Source organism: Chelonia mydas, chromosome 5, assembly GCF_015237465.2.
Source record: "Chelonia mydas isolate rCheMyd1 chromosome 5, rCheMyd1.pri.v2, whole genome shotgun sequence".
NCBI lineage: Eukaryota > Metazoa > Chordata > Testudines > Cheloniidae > Chelonia > Chelonia mydas.
The window spans coordinates 33851331-33868356 of record NC_051245.2 but is presented as its reverse complement, the minus strand read 5'-3'; the positions used below and the strand labels follow the sequence as shown (position 1 = coordinate 33868356).

The following is a 17026-nucleotide window of genomic DNA, read 5'->3' as shown; positions in this document are numbered from 1 at the left end:
TATGTGTTGATGTCAGTCCAGTTCCTAGTGGATAACTATTATTATTAGAGAGACAAGGTGAGCAAGGTAATATCTTCTATTGGATCAACTTCTGTTGGAGAGAGAGACAAGCTTTCAAGCCACACAGAGCTCTTCTTCAGGTCTGGGAAAGGTACTCCCAGCATCACTGCAAAATGCAAAGTATTATCATTTGTACATAGCAGCATAAGTGTGCAGGAGCTTTAGAGGGAGAATAAAAGCACAGGGCCTGATTCATCTTAGTGGAATTATACTGCTCTTAAACTGGTGTAAAAGGAGAATTAGGCCCATGACCCCATCCTGTGGAATGTACAACCTAGCATAGATAGGGCATGACATGCTGGTAATGCAGGGGCAGGTGACATCAGGGAAGGCAAAGGGAAAAAAAGAGCCAAATCCTTGTGTCCAGACAAGTTGCTTTCAGCGTAGGACCACTTTGGGCCCCTGGTCCTGGGGGTAGATGGGGGCTGAGTGCTCTAAGGTGCACTGGTTTGTAACAATACCTTCAATGGTTTTACACCAGCTGAGATTGCCTGGAATGCTGATGCTCAGTCTGTAAGCTGGTTTCTTGGTGAGGGAGGTGATACTCCCTCACTGCAAGTTGCAGATTCAGACATCTGTCAGATCATTTCCTGGCCTGGCTTGGACCAGCTCTGGCTGCCCAGAGGTTGTGTGGTGTGTAGAGGGACTTGGGAGGAGACCCAGGCTTGTGTCTGTCCTTGTGTGTGTTGGCAGAGAGGAGTTATGAGGGAGCAGGCAGTAAACTGGCCAGACCTATGGTAGCTTTAACTGAGAACCTGAGGCTGTGTGGGTCAGCTGAGCTCAGTGCTGGCTCATTGAAAGAACAACCATGAAAAGGGTACATGGTTTCCTTGCTTCTTCTGGGGTGCCTGAGATTTGATTTCCATATGTAGCAATATCGAGGACAGATGGGGAAGTCATTCACTCATTGCATGCACACAGTTGGCTGAGTTATGGGACAAAGTGAGATCCATATTTACCTGATTCAGGATCCAAATCATTAGACACCTAATAAAGGTTGCTCCTAAAAATAGAGAGTGGGTTGTCACCCTGTTCCTACCAGCCAAAGACTGTTAGGGACACTTGCAATGTGTGCCACTTTCTTCTATTGAATGGAATGTGACAGTTGCTCAAGAGTGTGATCCTAACTCTAGTCTCTGGCTCACAAAGAAGGTATAAGCCCTTAAACAAAAGGAATTCTCCCTCCTTTAGCTTTAATGGTAGGAGCTTGTCTGTATGATGCAGAAATCCCTGCGTTCCATTTCTGATGGCAGTCGTGAAGTTGTGTGTAGCCATGGAATTCTTGCCAACATTCCTAGGAGACATTTCCTCTGGGGCTGAGTGCAGAGCCCTGCTCCTACCAGCCATGAAGCCTGGAATCAAGCTATCAACATAAAATTTAGATTCTGTTGGTGATAGTGCATTGTTCTACTAACAAAGCATCAAGCCAACCCTCAGGATTAGTGTTACCAAAGAATCTGCTCTATAATGGAAAGGAACAATACAAGCATTGGGCAAACGTACTCGTATTTTTTAAAGGAAATGTATCCATTAAAACCTTTTTTGCAGTATCTTTTCAGGTGCCTATCAAAAATTCTACCAACGAACCTTATGTCATTACTAATGCCACAGCTAAGTGTCATGAGACAACTTACTTACAAGGAAGAAATAAAAGGAGAGCTGAAATTGCAAAGAAGCAGGTAAGTAATGTAACATTGCATATGTGTTGACAGGATTTATATGAAACCCTTTTCTGATATTTGCATTGTTAGCATATTTTGTTACCTTGTCCTCTTCCCAGAATCTCCTGCTTATTTTCTACCTTTTTAACATGTCAAACAGTGACAAGAACAGCAGGCTCCAGAGCAGCCATCTAGATAAGTGTAATTAAAAATTGCTCTGTCACTTGTGGTTAACTTACATTCATGTGTCTCTGCTTCTCCAGACTATAGAGAGACAAGGATAGTGGGGTAATATCTTCATTTAAACTTTTATTGAAAACTCACTTCTCCCACGAAGAATATGGTGCTGATCCATGTCAGTAAAAATTATCACTACATCATGAAACACAAACTACACTTTCTCCCTCTCTTCTATCTTAGTTCTATCTGCTTGGACTCTTAGTACAATCTTATGTTGTTCATTTGCTCAGTCTGTAAGCTGTTTGGGTCAGTGACAGTGTGATGGCTGCCATCTTTACTGATACACTGGGGTTTGAACCGGGGATCTCCAGAGCTAAAAGCATGAGCTAAAGATTCAAGGTTATATAGCTAGGGGCTGGAGCAACTGCCTCTCCCTTTGGCTTGTACAGCACCGTTCACATGGTCAATATTGTCACAGGGTAACTGGCCCTCTGAAGGGGTCAGGAACCCAGCCTACCTGTGACAGGATCTGCTAAGGAGAATGAGTCAATGCAGATCCACCAGTGAGTAATTAATTGCCTAGAGTGGCAGTTAATTGAGCCCTCATGACCCTAATTAGACCCAGGTGTTCCTTAACCAGTTAGGAGGTCCTGGAATACAAGAAGCTCCTGAGAAAAGGGACTTCTCAGGGGAGCTGGTTAGAGAGTTCACCAGGAAAGGAGACCTAATTAGGGTTGCCGCCTCTAAGGAACAAAAAACAGACCATAAAACTGGACAGCTCACAGTGTGTACTGAGCACCCTTACAGATTTCCCAGGACATTTACCTCAAAAAAAAAAAAAAAAAAAAAAGGAACAATCCTGGGGAAACCTGGGGATGGTAAACTGAGACCTACGGAAGGTGCTCCTAGGAGGAAGACATTCAAAAAGGGAAGCACTACAAACATCAAGCCCTAGGAAGATCTTGTCCTGGAGCAAGGACAGCAGCAGGAGGTCCAGACTGCAGAGGAACTATACTCTGCTCTGGAAAAGAGTTGCAGTAGCTTGATCGTTAGGTTGACCCTGAGCCCAGAGAAGGAACCCTTCCCCCAGGTCATGGCAAGACGCCTGACTCCAGAGTGGGTCCTGGGTCAAGAGGACCAAACTGGTGAGGAGATTTGACCGAGGAGATTGATGGACCCAGGTGGGCACAGGTAGATTAAGACGAACTTGGCCCACTGGCTAGGATGTTTGCAGTGAAGACTTGCTTGTGTGTCTGTTTGACCTTTGGTTAAATGAATTAGAGCCCTGAAGGGGCACTGTTCACTAAGTAAAAGCCTTGTTGAACTCACTAAAGTCCGTTAAGGAAAACTGAGGCAGATACATACCCATGGTTTGGCACCAGGCTACCAGAAAGTGCTCCAGGGTTGTGTCCATCTTAATAAATAATACATATGAATAGTAATAAAGAATACTGATGTGCCATTTTCACATAATCTTTTTTGTGACCATACCCACACTTTAAGGATGGAGCATAGTTGTTAACTCTGAATGTCTTTGCTTCTATTGGTTTGTGTCACATCATTAACATTATTTAAACATAAATGATAGGCTCTGGTCTCAGCACACGAGCAGCCAAACTATTGTCAAGTTTTTAGTAAGTGTCACGGCAAAGGAGAGTTAGTGTGGGTGTCTTTTCTATAATACTGAAAGAAGAACAGAAAACAGTGGTCAGCGCTGACTAGAAATATATGGGATGATGCTCTAATAATTTTCTACAGGTATAGTAATGAATAAGGCTAAGATATAGTCAGTGGGTGGAGTGTCTGTCCCCTAGACCTGCTCCAGCAGTGGCTGGCGTGGCTGCCCTGGAGGCCACCTGAGCAGCTGGCCCTGGGGTCAGTCACACTGGATGCTGCAGAAGTCACAGAGGTCGCAGGAAGTCATGAAATCTGTGACTTCCATGACTTCTGTGACAGACACGGAGCCCTAGTAATGAATGACCATTTAAGACGATAAATAGTGCTCATTCTGCCTGATAGAGGAAGGGGGTGGTGCAAATCAAGAATAAAAGTCTCTTGGACATTCCAGTGAATGTGTGGTCCTTTTGTGGTCCAGAAGATTATTTCCCCATGTATATAGTATGTTTTCCATATAAATGTCTGCACTAGTTTCCGAGACATTCAAATCCAAGTAATCTGATTATCTTTTTGCCAAATTGTCTGTATAAATCATTAATAAAATGCCTCTCAAAGAGGGCATGGTTCAGAACAGCCTCTGGGACATGCAAAGAAGAAATATTACTTTTCCAGTGATGTGTCTGTGAGACATTTCTTGTAATTATTAAAGTAGGATTTAGAAGAAGAGCAGCATTTTGCCCATTTGGAGAGATTGGATTTCATAAACATTTTTTAACTAACATGCTGTTAATCTTCAGCGGTGGGTGAACGCATCAACTATATTTCCACCCGTCTGAAAAAAATATTACAGACCAAACTGACATTTCTTTGACCTCATAACAAACCCACAGAGAAACTGTCATAATACTATTCAATGCAATATGAATAAACATTTTGGCCTCTTGTTACCATCACATATTAAGAAGAAATGTGGTGTCAGGGGTAGGTGAAGAGGTTAGGATCAAATAAGAACTGGCCTGAGCCTTTGCCCAAATCTTGACCATAATCTTAAACAGGTCTTTTCTGAAGACTGAAAAAGTTCCAGTAACAGTTTGCTTCCCCCCACACTTACTTTCCATTATCACATGCTTAGCATTTTCTGGTTATATCTGAGACCCAACGCAGGGAGCATCAGAAATCTCATTAAAGACCCTATTTCCATGATATTAACCTCCCTGATTTTCAGCACCAGGAGATTCAGATAGTTTTTGACAAGGTTTGGATAAGCATCTGAACTTTTGGGTGGAAAGTAGATATTCTACGGAGGGAGGATGGTGTTGAGATTAAGGCACATGGTTTGGAGATTAGAGACTGATATTCTACGCATCGCTTTGGTACAGACTCAGTGCCTGACAGCAGCCAAATCACTCAACCTCTTTGAACCTCAGTTCCCTCATGTGTAAAATGGGGATGATAATACAGGGATATTGTAAGGGTTAATTCGTGAGTGTTTGTAAAGTGTGTTGAGTCCCTTAGATCAGTGGTTCTCAGCCACGGGTCCAGGGCCTCAAGCAGGTTTCAGGGAGGCCTCCAAGTAGGGCCAGCATTAGACTCGCTTGGGTCCAGGGCAGAAAGCCAAACCCCACCATGTGGGGCTGAAACCCAGATTCCTGAGACCCGCCATCCGGGGCTGAAGCTGAAGCCTGAGCAATGTAGCTTCATGGGGGACCCCTGTAGCATTGGGCCCCAGGCAATTGCCCTGCTTGCTACCCCCTAATGCCGGCACTGGCTTTTATATGCAGAAAATCAGTTACTGTGGCACAGGTGGGCTGTGGAGTTTTTATAGCATGTTGCGGGGGGGTGGGGGGGTGGGGCTGCTCAGAAAGAAAAAGATTGAGAACCTCTGCCTTAGATGGAAGGGGCTATGGATGCGCACATAATGATGTCATGCATAATACTTCAAAATTCTTCCTCAATAATGTTTTCATTTGAATATATTTGTAGAAATGTCTTACTCAGCTGTTAATGCTCCAAGAGGGTGGATTTGGCATCCCAGAAAATGACAGTATAAAGATCTGTGGAAACACTGAGTGTATTTGGAAAGGTATGCTACTGGGACAGTGAATGCTAGTAGTATATCTTGGCAATAAGGACAATATAAGATGTTACTTGGGCACCAAGAGGATTCTTTGATTATCATATGAGTCTTGTTTATCTACTGTTTATGAAAAATGTTAATTTGTTTTGATGGTCTAGTTATTTCTATGCATCTCAAATTCTCAGCAGTTAGGTCCTGATCCAAACCCTTGTAATCAACTGGAGTCTTTCCATTGACTTCAATGGGCTTTAGATTTGGCCCTTAGTACCAGACTGCACAGATACTAATAGCCATGCCGATCAGCTGAATGCTCCATAGCTACTGGCCTTAATTATGAGTCAAAGCAACAGAAATATCTCTCAAGAGTTCTTTTAGACTAGCTGGATAGAAAGATTTCCTCCTCTCTGTGGTTTCTGCTTCACTAATTTTAATTAGTGAGAGGCTCAAATATCTGATTTTTTTTTCAGGGACCCTCAATATGGAAGCTTAAATATGTGGGATGGAGGGTACCATTTAGGTAGACAGCAGTGGGCAGTTGCTTGGCCCCAGATTTTGGTAATCCTCCTTGGTATTCTGACTGTCTGAGAGAAATTTTCAAACCTGATCACATATGTTGTGACTGCAGGAAAAGAACAAGGAGCCTTGGTCCTCTACAGTTTTACATGTCATTATGGAACTTTAGTAATTGCCCACAGAAATGGCTACTTATGTCTGTAATAACCTGATGTGCCTGCAAAAATGTAAGCATGTGAGCTCCTAACAGATGTGTGTATAGTTTTGAATCCACAATTTAGGCAGCCGCATGTGAATATTTAGCTTGCTGGATCAAATTGTAGAGGGAGGTTAGAGAGTCAGAGGCTCATCCTTCTCAGGTGCTACCCTGAGTTTTCTTATGTTGTTTGTCTGTAGCCAAAATCTTTAGGCATTAAGCCCAATGGTGACTGGGGAGAGATTTTTAAAAGCATAAATGGTAGCTAGGTGCCCAGTTCCCATGGAAAGTCAACGTGAGGTAGGCACTTAGCAACCATGTGTGCCTCTGAGAATCTGCCCCTGAGAATCTGGTTCTGGTCTCAGTTACTCCGGTGTAAATAAGGAGTAACTCCAATGAAGTCAATGGTGTGAGAACAAATCAGGCCCTGGGTGGTTAATAACAGTGTTACTTAGTGGGTGGAACAGGGGACTAAGTGTCAGGAATGCCAGGTTTTATTCCTGTTACACACTTGCCATGTCATCTTGAGTAAGTCACTTAGGGTATAATTTTCAAAGGTGTCTAAATCCCATTTCCAGAAGTGGCATGGGCACTTTGGCTCAGATTTTTAAAGGTATTTAGGAATTGCTCTGCTCAGTTTTGCAAAGCCTAAAACCCAGATGCTAATCCCCCTAGATTAGGCACATAACTCCTACTGGGCCTAAGTGATTGAGATGGCTTAAATCCCATTTTAAAAATGATTTAGGAGCCTAAGTCTCACTGCAAGTCAATGTTAATCTGTTAATACATCTGTAAAATAACACAAAGGGGTGCAATGAGGTTCAGGCAGCTCAATGACGTAAAAAACTCACACATGGAATATATTAGAATGCTGTGGTTTTATCAGCATGCACTTCGGGTGGGTACATTAATCATGAGAAGAGAAACCACAAGTGCGTTATGCTGATCATCCCATCCTTTATAATCGACTGTGCCATACCATAGTCTGTATATGCTACAGAAGAACTGTTTTAGGAATGCTTTAAAGAGCTTTTCAATTTTTATTGTGACTGTCTTATTATATTCCTCCCTCTGTAAAACCAGATGTCTTAATTGTTGCTAGTTCAACTGTAGTGGGCTGAGAGAGAGTCAGACAGGTCCCTAAAAATAACCTAAAATAACTTTTCTGTACCCATATGTCACACCTTTATCGTCAGTTATTTTGGGCCCGTCTAGGGTTAGCAGTGAGTGCTGTGTGTCCCCCTAGGCACGAGGGAATTTCCCTTATCCAGTGACTTTTGCAGGACTACAGGATATCAGACTTCAAAGTCCCAACATGTTTATGCATTGAACAAGTTGTCACTGGCCCAGGGATGATTCTTGCTCACCTTCAGTCTAAGACAAGTGTCACTTTCTGGGAGCAAATCCCATATTTGAGAGAGGAGAAAATGTTTGTCTGGCAGTTTGATTTTTTATTTTAATGGCATATGTTTGAACCTGCTCCGTGATGTTGGAATGCTAGGATAAATCCTGGGGAGAGGAATATGAGATAGAGCAGGGCATCATGAACAGAGTTGTTTATGAAAAAGCAGATTCGTCCGAAGGAGCCTCAAGCGCTCATCACAGACACATTGATTAGGAAATTATCTGTTAAAAGTCTAGGGGTCTTAATTCTCGAAACTCACGTACGCTGCATCTAAACTGTGGAAATTTACAACCTAACCCTGCAATGAGCTCTGCCCAGATGGGCCCCACTGGCGTTCTGCACAGAGCTCCTTGCAGGAGCACTGGCTTAGTCTTAACTTCATATGTAAGTTTAAGAAAACAAAGAAAAGTCTTTAAGATGAATCCTCGAGTATGGCTCCAAACCCTGCATTTCCCACAATCACACTTCACTTACAGATTCCAGTGGAAATATTAAAGGGTTTTCAGAAACACAAATACAGTGAGAATGGCTTAGAGTCAAGTGATTTGAGCCTGACAATCAGCTTTGTGGAATTTTTCATGAAATGTATTAAAAGATTTCATGAAATCTCTCTATAAACATGGAAGGAAAACTGGCAGTTTGGATTTAAATCTTGCCCTGAAGCGACTGAAAAAAACAAGGAAATGTTTGGGTTGCAAAACCCTCCAAATATGCTAAATTCTGCACAGAACAAGTAGAGACATGGCCCCTGCGCTGAAGAATTTACACAAAACACTGAATTAATGCATGAGAGCTAGAAAGTGAAACCAGCTAAAAAGAAAAAATGAACCATTTACCCTGTTTTCCCTGTCCAAGTTGAGAGAAGTACAAAAAGGTAGGGTGAAAAGAATTTTTAGCAGTGAAGGTATTTAGCCACTGAAACAATTTACCTAGGGATGTGTGGATTCTCCATTACTTTTAAAACAAGGCTGGATGACTTTCTAGAAAATCTGCTCTAGCTCAACCAGAAGTTATGGGCTTGATGCAGCAATCACTGGGTGAGTTCTGTGGCCTGCACTATACAGGAGGTCAGATTAGATTATCCTAATGGCCCCTTTTGACCTTCACATCTATGAATCTAGGTAATCCAAGGTGAGTGTTAAATACATTTATCATATGGTTCTGCAATTTATGACAGATATGACTTTCACAGATGGTGTTTGGGGGTGTGTGTATGTATATATGCACTGAGGTTATAGCTTTGTGATAGATTGCAGAGCCATGTGATAATACAGATTTGTTCTTGACAAACTTCAACATTTGCTGATTTGAAAGCTGAACATTAATTATCCTTGTAAATCAATTTCCTTGGAGCATCAATGCCTGGAGCATTCCTTATTCATTCTGAATATCTTTATCTAAAGAATTTGACAAAAATATTGCTTGTAAAGGGGGGTTTCAAAATGGCACAAGGAAGGTGCACAGATGCGAATGCCCATCATGCTGCTGCAAGATAATTTCTGAAGTGTAACAAGAAAATAAAATCTTGTTGCTAATTACATAGCTCTTTTCTACAGGACGTGGGGTCTTTGCATCAAAACGCAGACAGTGACCACAAGGCTGACGGTTCTGCTTGCTCATACTTGTGTTTTTCTGCTGTTTTTTTTCTGTTTCTCACTTCTTCCTCATCACATACCTAAAATGGAGTGATCAAAGACATCAAAGGCAGGCCTGATGTGAAAAGTCTTTTCCTGTGGTTTTGTATTGGGGGGACTCTTTTGATGGGAACTTAAAACCAAATAGCAGCATATATTTAGAGAATGAATTAACCACTTCATTTGGGGATTTTGAGGTGACTGAGCATCTAAGAAGTCTTTGAAAGTTAAAGGCCTTTTAACAGAGAACTAAAGCAGGAGAAAAAGGCAAGGCTAAAATTTTAGGGCTGTCGATTAATTGCAGTTAACTCATGCGATTAACTAAAAAAAATTATTCACAATTTAAAAAATTAATCGTGATTAATCGCAATTTTAATTGCACTGTTAAACAATAGAATACCAATTGAAATTTATTTAATATTTTGGATATTTTTCTACATTTTCATATATATTGTATTCTGTGTTGTAATTGAAATTGAAGTATATATTGTTTTTTATTACAAATATTTGCACTGTAAAAATGATAAAAGAAATAGTAGTTTTCAATTCACCTCATACAAGTACTGTAGTGCAATCTTTTTGTCGTGAAAGAGCAATTGACAAATGTAGATTTTTTTGTTACATATCTGCACTCAAAAACAAAACAATGTAAAACTTCAGAGCCTACAAGTCCACTCAGTCCTACTTCTCATTCAGCCAATGGCTGAGACAAACAAGTTTGTTTACGTTTACAGGCGATAATGCTGCCCTCTTCTTATTAACAATGTCACCAGAAATTGAGAACAGGCATTTGCATGGCACTTCTGTAGCTGGCATTGCAATGTATCTATGTGCCAGATATGTTAGATATTCGTATGCCCCTTCATGCTTTGGCCACCATTCCAGAGGACATGCTTCTATGCTGATGACGCTTGTTTAAAAAAATAATACGTTAATTCAGTTTTTGACTGAACTCCTTGGGGGAGAATTGTATGTCCCCCTGCTCTGTTTTACCCACATTCGGCCATATATTTCATGTTATAGCAGTCTCGGATGATGACCCAGCACATGTTGTTCATTTTAAGAACACTTTCACTGCAGATTTGACAAAACACAAAGAAGGTATCAATGTGAGATTTCTAAAGATAGCTACAGCACTTGATCCAAGGTTTAAGAATCTGAAGTGCCTTCCAAAATCTGAGTGGGATGGGGTGCGGAGCATGCTTTCAGAAGTCTTAAAAGAGCAATACTCAGATGTGGAAACTACAGAAAGTGAACCACCAAAAAAGAAAATCAAACTTCTGCTGGTGGCATCTGACTCAGAGGATTAAAATGAACATGCTTTGGTCCGCACTGCTTTGGATTGTTATCAAGCAGAAGCCGTCATTGGCATGGACGCATGTCCCCTGGAATGGTGGTTGAAGCATGAATGGACTTATGAATCTTTAGCGCATCTGGTACATAAATATCTTGCAATGCTGGCTACAACAGTGCCATGTGAATGCCTGTTCTCACTTTCAGGTGACATTGTACATAAGAAGTGGGCAGCATTATCTCCTGCAAATGTAAACAAACTTGTTTGTCTGAGCTATTGGCTGAACAAGATGTAGGACTGAGTGGACTTGTTGTTTTTTTATTTTTGAATGCAGTTATTTTTTTGTTCCCAATTCTACCTTTGTAAGTTCAACTTTCATGGTAGAGATTGCACTACAGTACTTGTATTAGGTGAATTGAAAAATACTATTTCTTTTGTTTTTTTACAGTGCAAATACTTGTAATAAAAAATAAATATAAATTGAGCACTGCACACTTTGTATTCTGTTTTGTAATTAAAATCAATATATTTGAAAATGTAGAAAACATCCAAAATATTTAAATAAATGGTATTGTATTATTGTTTAATCGTGTGATTAATCACGGTTAATTTTTTTAATTGCTTGACAGCCCTACTAAATTTGTTTCACACTGGCCTTTGATATAATTGAAATGGAATATAACGGGATGCTTTATTCTGGCTCAGGTACACTTCATGAGGGGATGAACAGGGTGGAGGCTTTAATCTACACTTAATATTTACATCTAATATTTTGGGCCTGGCTGGGTGTGTGGCCAGCCCCCACTGTAATTTAGAGCACCCTCAGGGTGCTGTAATTTATGCCTGGGTTGTCTCTGGCCTCATAGGAACCATGAATAAAACAACTATTGTCTGAGGAAAACTAGTGGCATTTTTAATGAGTGAATCACATACTTTGAATCTTTAAACACAGGCTGCCAGATTGGAGTGAATAATGAATTTACTGCTCACAGAGTTTCCACTAATACCGAATCTTTCATACCATTTGTCCCAGAGGTCAGGCTTCATATTACTGGCTTACGCAATGATTACTGTAAGTTTTTTATTCTCTTTCATTACTTGGGCGGTTGAATTTTGTAGCAGAGTGGGAACTTTTGTATCTTATGTCTTAAGATGGGTAGCTGAAGTGTGGCCCTTACACCAGATGTGGTCCATGGAGTTCTACAGTGAGGCCTATGGCTAATCTCATTTTTCTTACAGGAGTGCAGCCTGTGAAAACTATAGGTCCTAATATGTAATTTCAGGCTGCTTGTATGAAAATGGAGCAGACTGCATGCTGGGAATTATAGTCTCCATGGGTAATACCTCTGTAGTTGTAGTAATTATAATAATACCTAGTTCTTATATACTGCTTTTCATCTGTAAATCTCAAAGTATTTACAAAGGGGATAAGTATTATCATCCCCACTTAATAAAGTCAAGTGCAGAATAGGTGTTATTCTTGGGCTCATAGCAATTTACCTATGGGCCAGTCCCTCTACTGGGCAAAACTTGAAATCTGGTTGTATTCTGAGATTTAACGGAGGTAGTTAGCTGTTTATATGATATATACATTTTGGGGCAAATTTTCTCCCAGGCCTTTAGCTGATCTTCAGTAGTGCACATGCAAAATTACACAGGAATGTAAATTTGCTTGCACTCTCCAACTGCAAATACCTGGGCAATCACTTTAAAAATTCTAACAATCATGAACATGCAAGTGTTAGAGCTTCCACTTGCAAAACTATCTTGTCGCTGCATTTTTTTGTGGATTAACATGAAAACATTTGCATATGTGTATTAGACAAGTTCACTTGTATCTGTGAATGTGCACAATTTTGCTGATGCATAAATTGAGTTTGGGATTCTACCCTGGTTATTTACACTTATTTCACTCAAGCTGTCTGCTCTCTGAGAGTGACAGCATCAGCACAGCTCTGTTCCTGCAAATGATTCCTTATTAGTGTTGGTTTATATTCATTTTTGATGGCAGCAATTTGGTTTATAGGCAAAGTAAAGGAATGACAGATTTAATAATTCTAAAGGGTAACAGCTTTGTTATGAAAATATTAAGCAAGATCCCGCCGTACAGTAAGGTCACTCCATGCTGCTGGAGCAATGCAAAATGACCTTAGAGTTGTGCTAAACAGGCAGATGAGAATTCCCCAGTAAGTGGAGGGAATCCTTGGCTGGTATAACCTGCTGTAGAGTATAACATCAGACCTAGAGTGTAGCCAATGCTACATTAGTCCTTCCTGGTATAGGTAATGTTTTGAGGGTCTGGCCAAGGTATGTAGAGATCTGACTTACCAGTGTACAAGTCAATGAAAGTTAAAGCAGCTCCTGACCATCACGGTATCACAAGACGTGGAAATATTGCCTGGAGCCATCTTTGCCTGCCCACTCCTGACCCGAACTCTGGAGCTGAGGATGCAGCTCTTTGTCTGATTCTTGTTTTTATAGTGTGTGCAGGGTAAACTTCAGGATTAGCCCTGATGCCTACAAAATAAGGGAAGGATTATAATCCTTTCAGGTAGGGATTTTTTCTTTCTGTGATTGTACAGTGCCCAGCACAGTGGGGCCTTTGGATACTACTGTAATATATATATTTAATAATAGCCTGCAAGCAAAGGCTTAAGTAGAATCATGTTTGGTGTACTAACTATGAATCTGGGAAAATAACATCTTGTACTCATTCACAAAGGTGGACATGGGAAGGATCCTGGCACTATTAGAGTAACTTGATTCATTTGGTTCTTTCTCTTTAGTGTCCCAATTGAATAATAACCTGACAAAGCTGCATAATTAAAAACTATCCCCTTACAGGCTTATTAGTAATTTTATCTAATTTTCTTCTAGATCTAAACATCCTGGACTGGAACCAGGAAAATCTCATTGCCATTGCTCTAGGATCTGCTGCCCACATTTGGAATGGGGAAACCCACCGAAGCACTGAAAGAGTTAATTTAAATTCCAGTTTAAAATATATTTCTTCTGTAGCCTGGATAAAAGAGGGAACTTGCCTTGCAGTTGGCACCAGTGATGGAGAAGTGCAAGTACTGGATACCTTACTTTTAGATCCTTTTTTCTGTTTAGATAAAGTGGCCACAAGACAATTCACATCACATAGATTCTTTTTATTAATAAAAAGTTATGAGTAGTGAACTATATAAAATTCAGAAAATCTCTGTTGGAGAGAGATTTATAGCATTTCCTTAAGCAGTGCTGCACCTCACTAAATGCCTTGGTATTACCCACCATTACCTAAAGGTAATGGAGCTCCAAGAGCCACGTAAGAACTTGTAGCTGGGTAAATGATTCAGTCACCCAAGGGCCTCTAGAGATTTTGCAGCCAGGAGTTGGAACCTCTCCACACAATTATTTTCTCTAGGGTGCATACTTTTTTTACCATGACTTTCTAATAGATTGCCCTGTGATGTCTGCTTTGATGACATTTGCAATTAGAATCCCGGGCAAAATTCTCCTATCGGGTCCACAGAGCAGATCTTGCCCTCAATATTCTGCTGTCCCTATATGTATAGAACTCCTCGTACAGTACACTCCAGTTATCCAGAGATCTTGGGGGACACCTGGCTGAGACTGTCAGATGAAGGGGATAAACCAGGAGAGCCAGCCCTACGGGCTTGAAAATCAGTAATTGAAAGAGCACATAAGACAACATTTTCAAGTGTGGATTTCTAGATATCGACACCTAAATTAATGGCTGTATTTTCAGAGGTGGTGAGTAGCTGCACTACTTTGGGAGTAGTGATTTAGGAACCCAAGTGTGGAAGTGTTGGCCAGAGAGCCCAAAACTGAAGTCTTTGTGTGAATAATGGTTTTCAGGATTGAGCTCTTGACCATCAGCATCATGTCAAATTAAAACTGAATGATGGAAGAGGCGTGGCGGTAAAAAAAATCTTTTTTTACTTGATTTTAGAATTGTATTTTATGTTTTGTTAGTTATGGGATATTGAAACCAAAAAGAGGTTGAGAAACATGTTTGGCCACCTGTCTGTGGTCGGAGCCATGAGCTGGAATCATTATATACTTAGCAGGTGAGCAGTTCAATATGTTCATAGGATGCTTTGTCCCACAGCTTTTTCCTATGCTGTTTACCTATCTGCCTACCTATCATGGTCTCATGAGGTGAAATTCACCCTTATGCAGAAGGCCAGCACAATGCCTATCCACCTCCTAGGTCCCATTTTGAGGACTCAAGTGACAAATAAATGATTGTTAGACGATTTGCTGGCCCTCCGCACAGGGGTAAATTTAATCCCAATTGCCTAATACTTTGTATCTAAGCTTTGTATTTTGTATTTCAAAATGTATTTGTATTTTGTATTTGTAACTTTGTATTTCAGTACAGGGGTTGAGGTAAATGAAACATATTTTCCTCAGCCATTGTGGATTTACAATCCACTTTACTTTATGTTCCCAATTCATTTTCTCAAAGACTTGTAGGGCTGATGAGAGACCTGCCAAAAATGGTAAGTATATTTGGTGTTATATTCTGTGCTTTGTAAAGCTTCCATTTCAAAGCCATGTGAAATTCTGATAATTTGGGTTAAAAACAGAAACAAAAGCTGTGTTTCATTCATATTTGGTTTACAACCTTGAACCTTACAGTAAAACTCAAAATAAAACTTTTTACTATCTCTGGACAGTGACACATTTCTGGAGAGTTTTGTGGTTTCACTTCGTGTGACAGTTGATTGTAGTACATCTGCTGGATAGCCTACCTACACAATATTCACTAGTTTCAGTTTGCATTTGAACTTTGCCATATGAGACAGATGAAACAGAAACCAATAGGTTACAAATCTATCTGAACAGAAAATGACAGTAAGATTCAACAATGCGCATACGAACAAACACTAACAAATTGATCCGTTTCTGTGGGTTAAAATTCATCTAGGAATGGTCTACTTATCATTTCTTAGCAAATTCTCCATGCCACTGCAGTTCCTCACATATAAGGAAATCTTTGTGCATGATGACATACACCCTGCAAACCATGTGATGAGACTTGACATATGCTACACAGATTTGCCCTGTGGAGCCAGTATCATTCCATAGAATATTAATGAATTAGCGGTCTTCTAATTCCCCTTAAAGTATCCAGAAGAAGGTATCACCCCAAACCCATAATAAACAGAAATCTGCCATTTTGTAGCCGTGTACTTAAGTCACCACTTTAGCTTATCTTGTTGGAATCTATTTAGGCATTTGGGGGCTTCATTAATTTCAAGAATTTAGCATGTCAATATGACACAGACTAATGAAACACTCTCTTTATCTTACAAATCACTCATTCCTTTTTGCATTTATGTTAACAAGAGGCTACAAGTCAAAGTGATACTTGACTTGCATATGAACAACCTAAGAATAAAAGCCTGTCTTGAAAGAAAAGCTCAGCACGAAGGGGCTATGACAATTTACTCTATGGGATAGTTTGCTGTAATTACTATATAGACCAGATCTTCTTGTAGTAATGTCAGGTGCCTGGCTTTACCAAGTAAGGAAAGTTTTTATTAATCTAGATGGTAGTTTTCCCAGTCTGGTCAGAATGAATTTATGAATGACCTGTGGAAGGATCTCTCATTTTGCCACTGATTTGCTGGAGTCCTTTGCTGGGTAGAGAATGGTATCAGCAGCAAGGCATTTTAAAATATTATTAATTTCCCTGATGTTTTTGTGCTGTATAATAACCACGCCACCAAGAACCAGACTGTGACCCTGGCTATGCTCCCAGGGTAGTAAGGGAGCCCCCTTAGTCCCCTGAGGCCATTACTTGCCTTCCTATAGGAGGATATATCAGGGTTCAGGAGAGGGTGCAGCCTTGGATCCATTCCCCAAAATGCCAGTCAGTGCAGCTGAGCCAGCATGGCAGGGAAAGTAAACGGAGCCAGGTTTGTGGTTGGTACAGATTACCTCTCACCCTGCAGGAGCTGGGGAACCTGCGACCTGATGGTGACTCTGTGAGTCAAGGTCTGGTTCCTGATGTGTTCCCCAGGCTATGCAACTGTGTACTGCCCCTTAGCTGGGAGTCGTGGCAAAGTCACAATTGACCTTGCAACATATGGTTTGAGGATTGGCCTGCTAAACCCAGGGTTGTGAGTTCAGTCCTAGAGGGGGCCATTTATGGATCTGGGGCAAAAATTGGGGATTGGTCCTGCTTTAAGCAGGGGGTTGGGCTAGATGACCTCCTGAGGTCCCTTCCAACCCTGATATTCTATGAAGTATTTCACAATACAGAAAAAATGGCTGAGTGCTTTTCTTAGGGATAATGGAAGTGATTGAATTGAATTGTTTATAGGTGGAAATTGGTAACATACACTAGACTATCTCTTCAGGTAAGTGCAATG

General features: G+C 40.7%; 1 protein-coding gene across 2 annotated transcripts in view; it reads left to right on the top strand.

Moving 5' to 3' along the window:
• CDC20B (cell division cycle 20B) overlaps positions 1 to 17026 on the top strand; it is a 47662-nt gene that overhangs the window by 21935 nt on the left and 8701 nt on the right. The window contains exons 4-8 of one of the 2 annotated variants that reach the window (XM_043547201.1): positions 1609 to 1739; positions 5502 to 5601; positions 11590 to 11709; positions 13515 to 13615; positions 14619 to 14713. In XM_043547201.1, coding sequence (XP_043403136.1) covers positions 1609 to 1739; positions 5502 to 5601; positions 11590 to 11709; positions 13515 to 13615; positions 14619 to 14713 — 547 coding nt within the window. Of the gene's footprint in view, positions 1 to 1608; positions 1740 to 5501; positions 5602 to 11589; positions 11710 to 13514; positions 13712 to 14618; positions 14714 to 17026 lie in introns of both variants that reach the window. The other variant, XM_037902797.2, reaches the window with a different exon arrangement.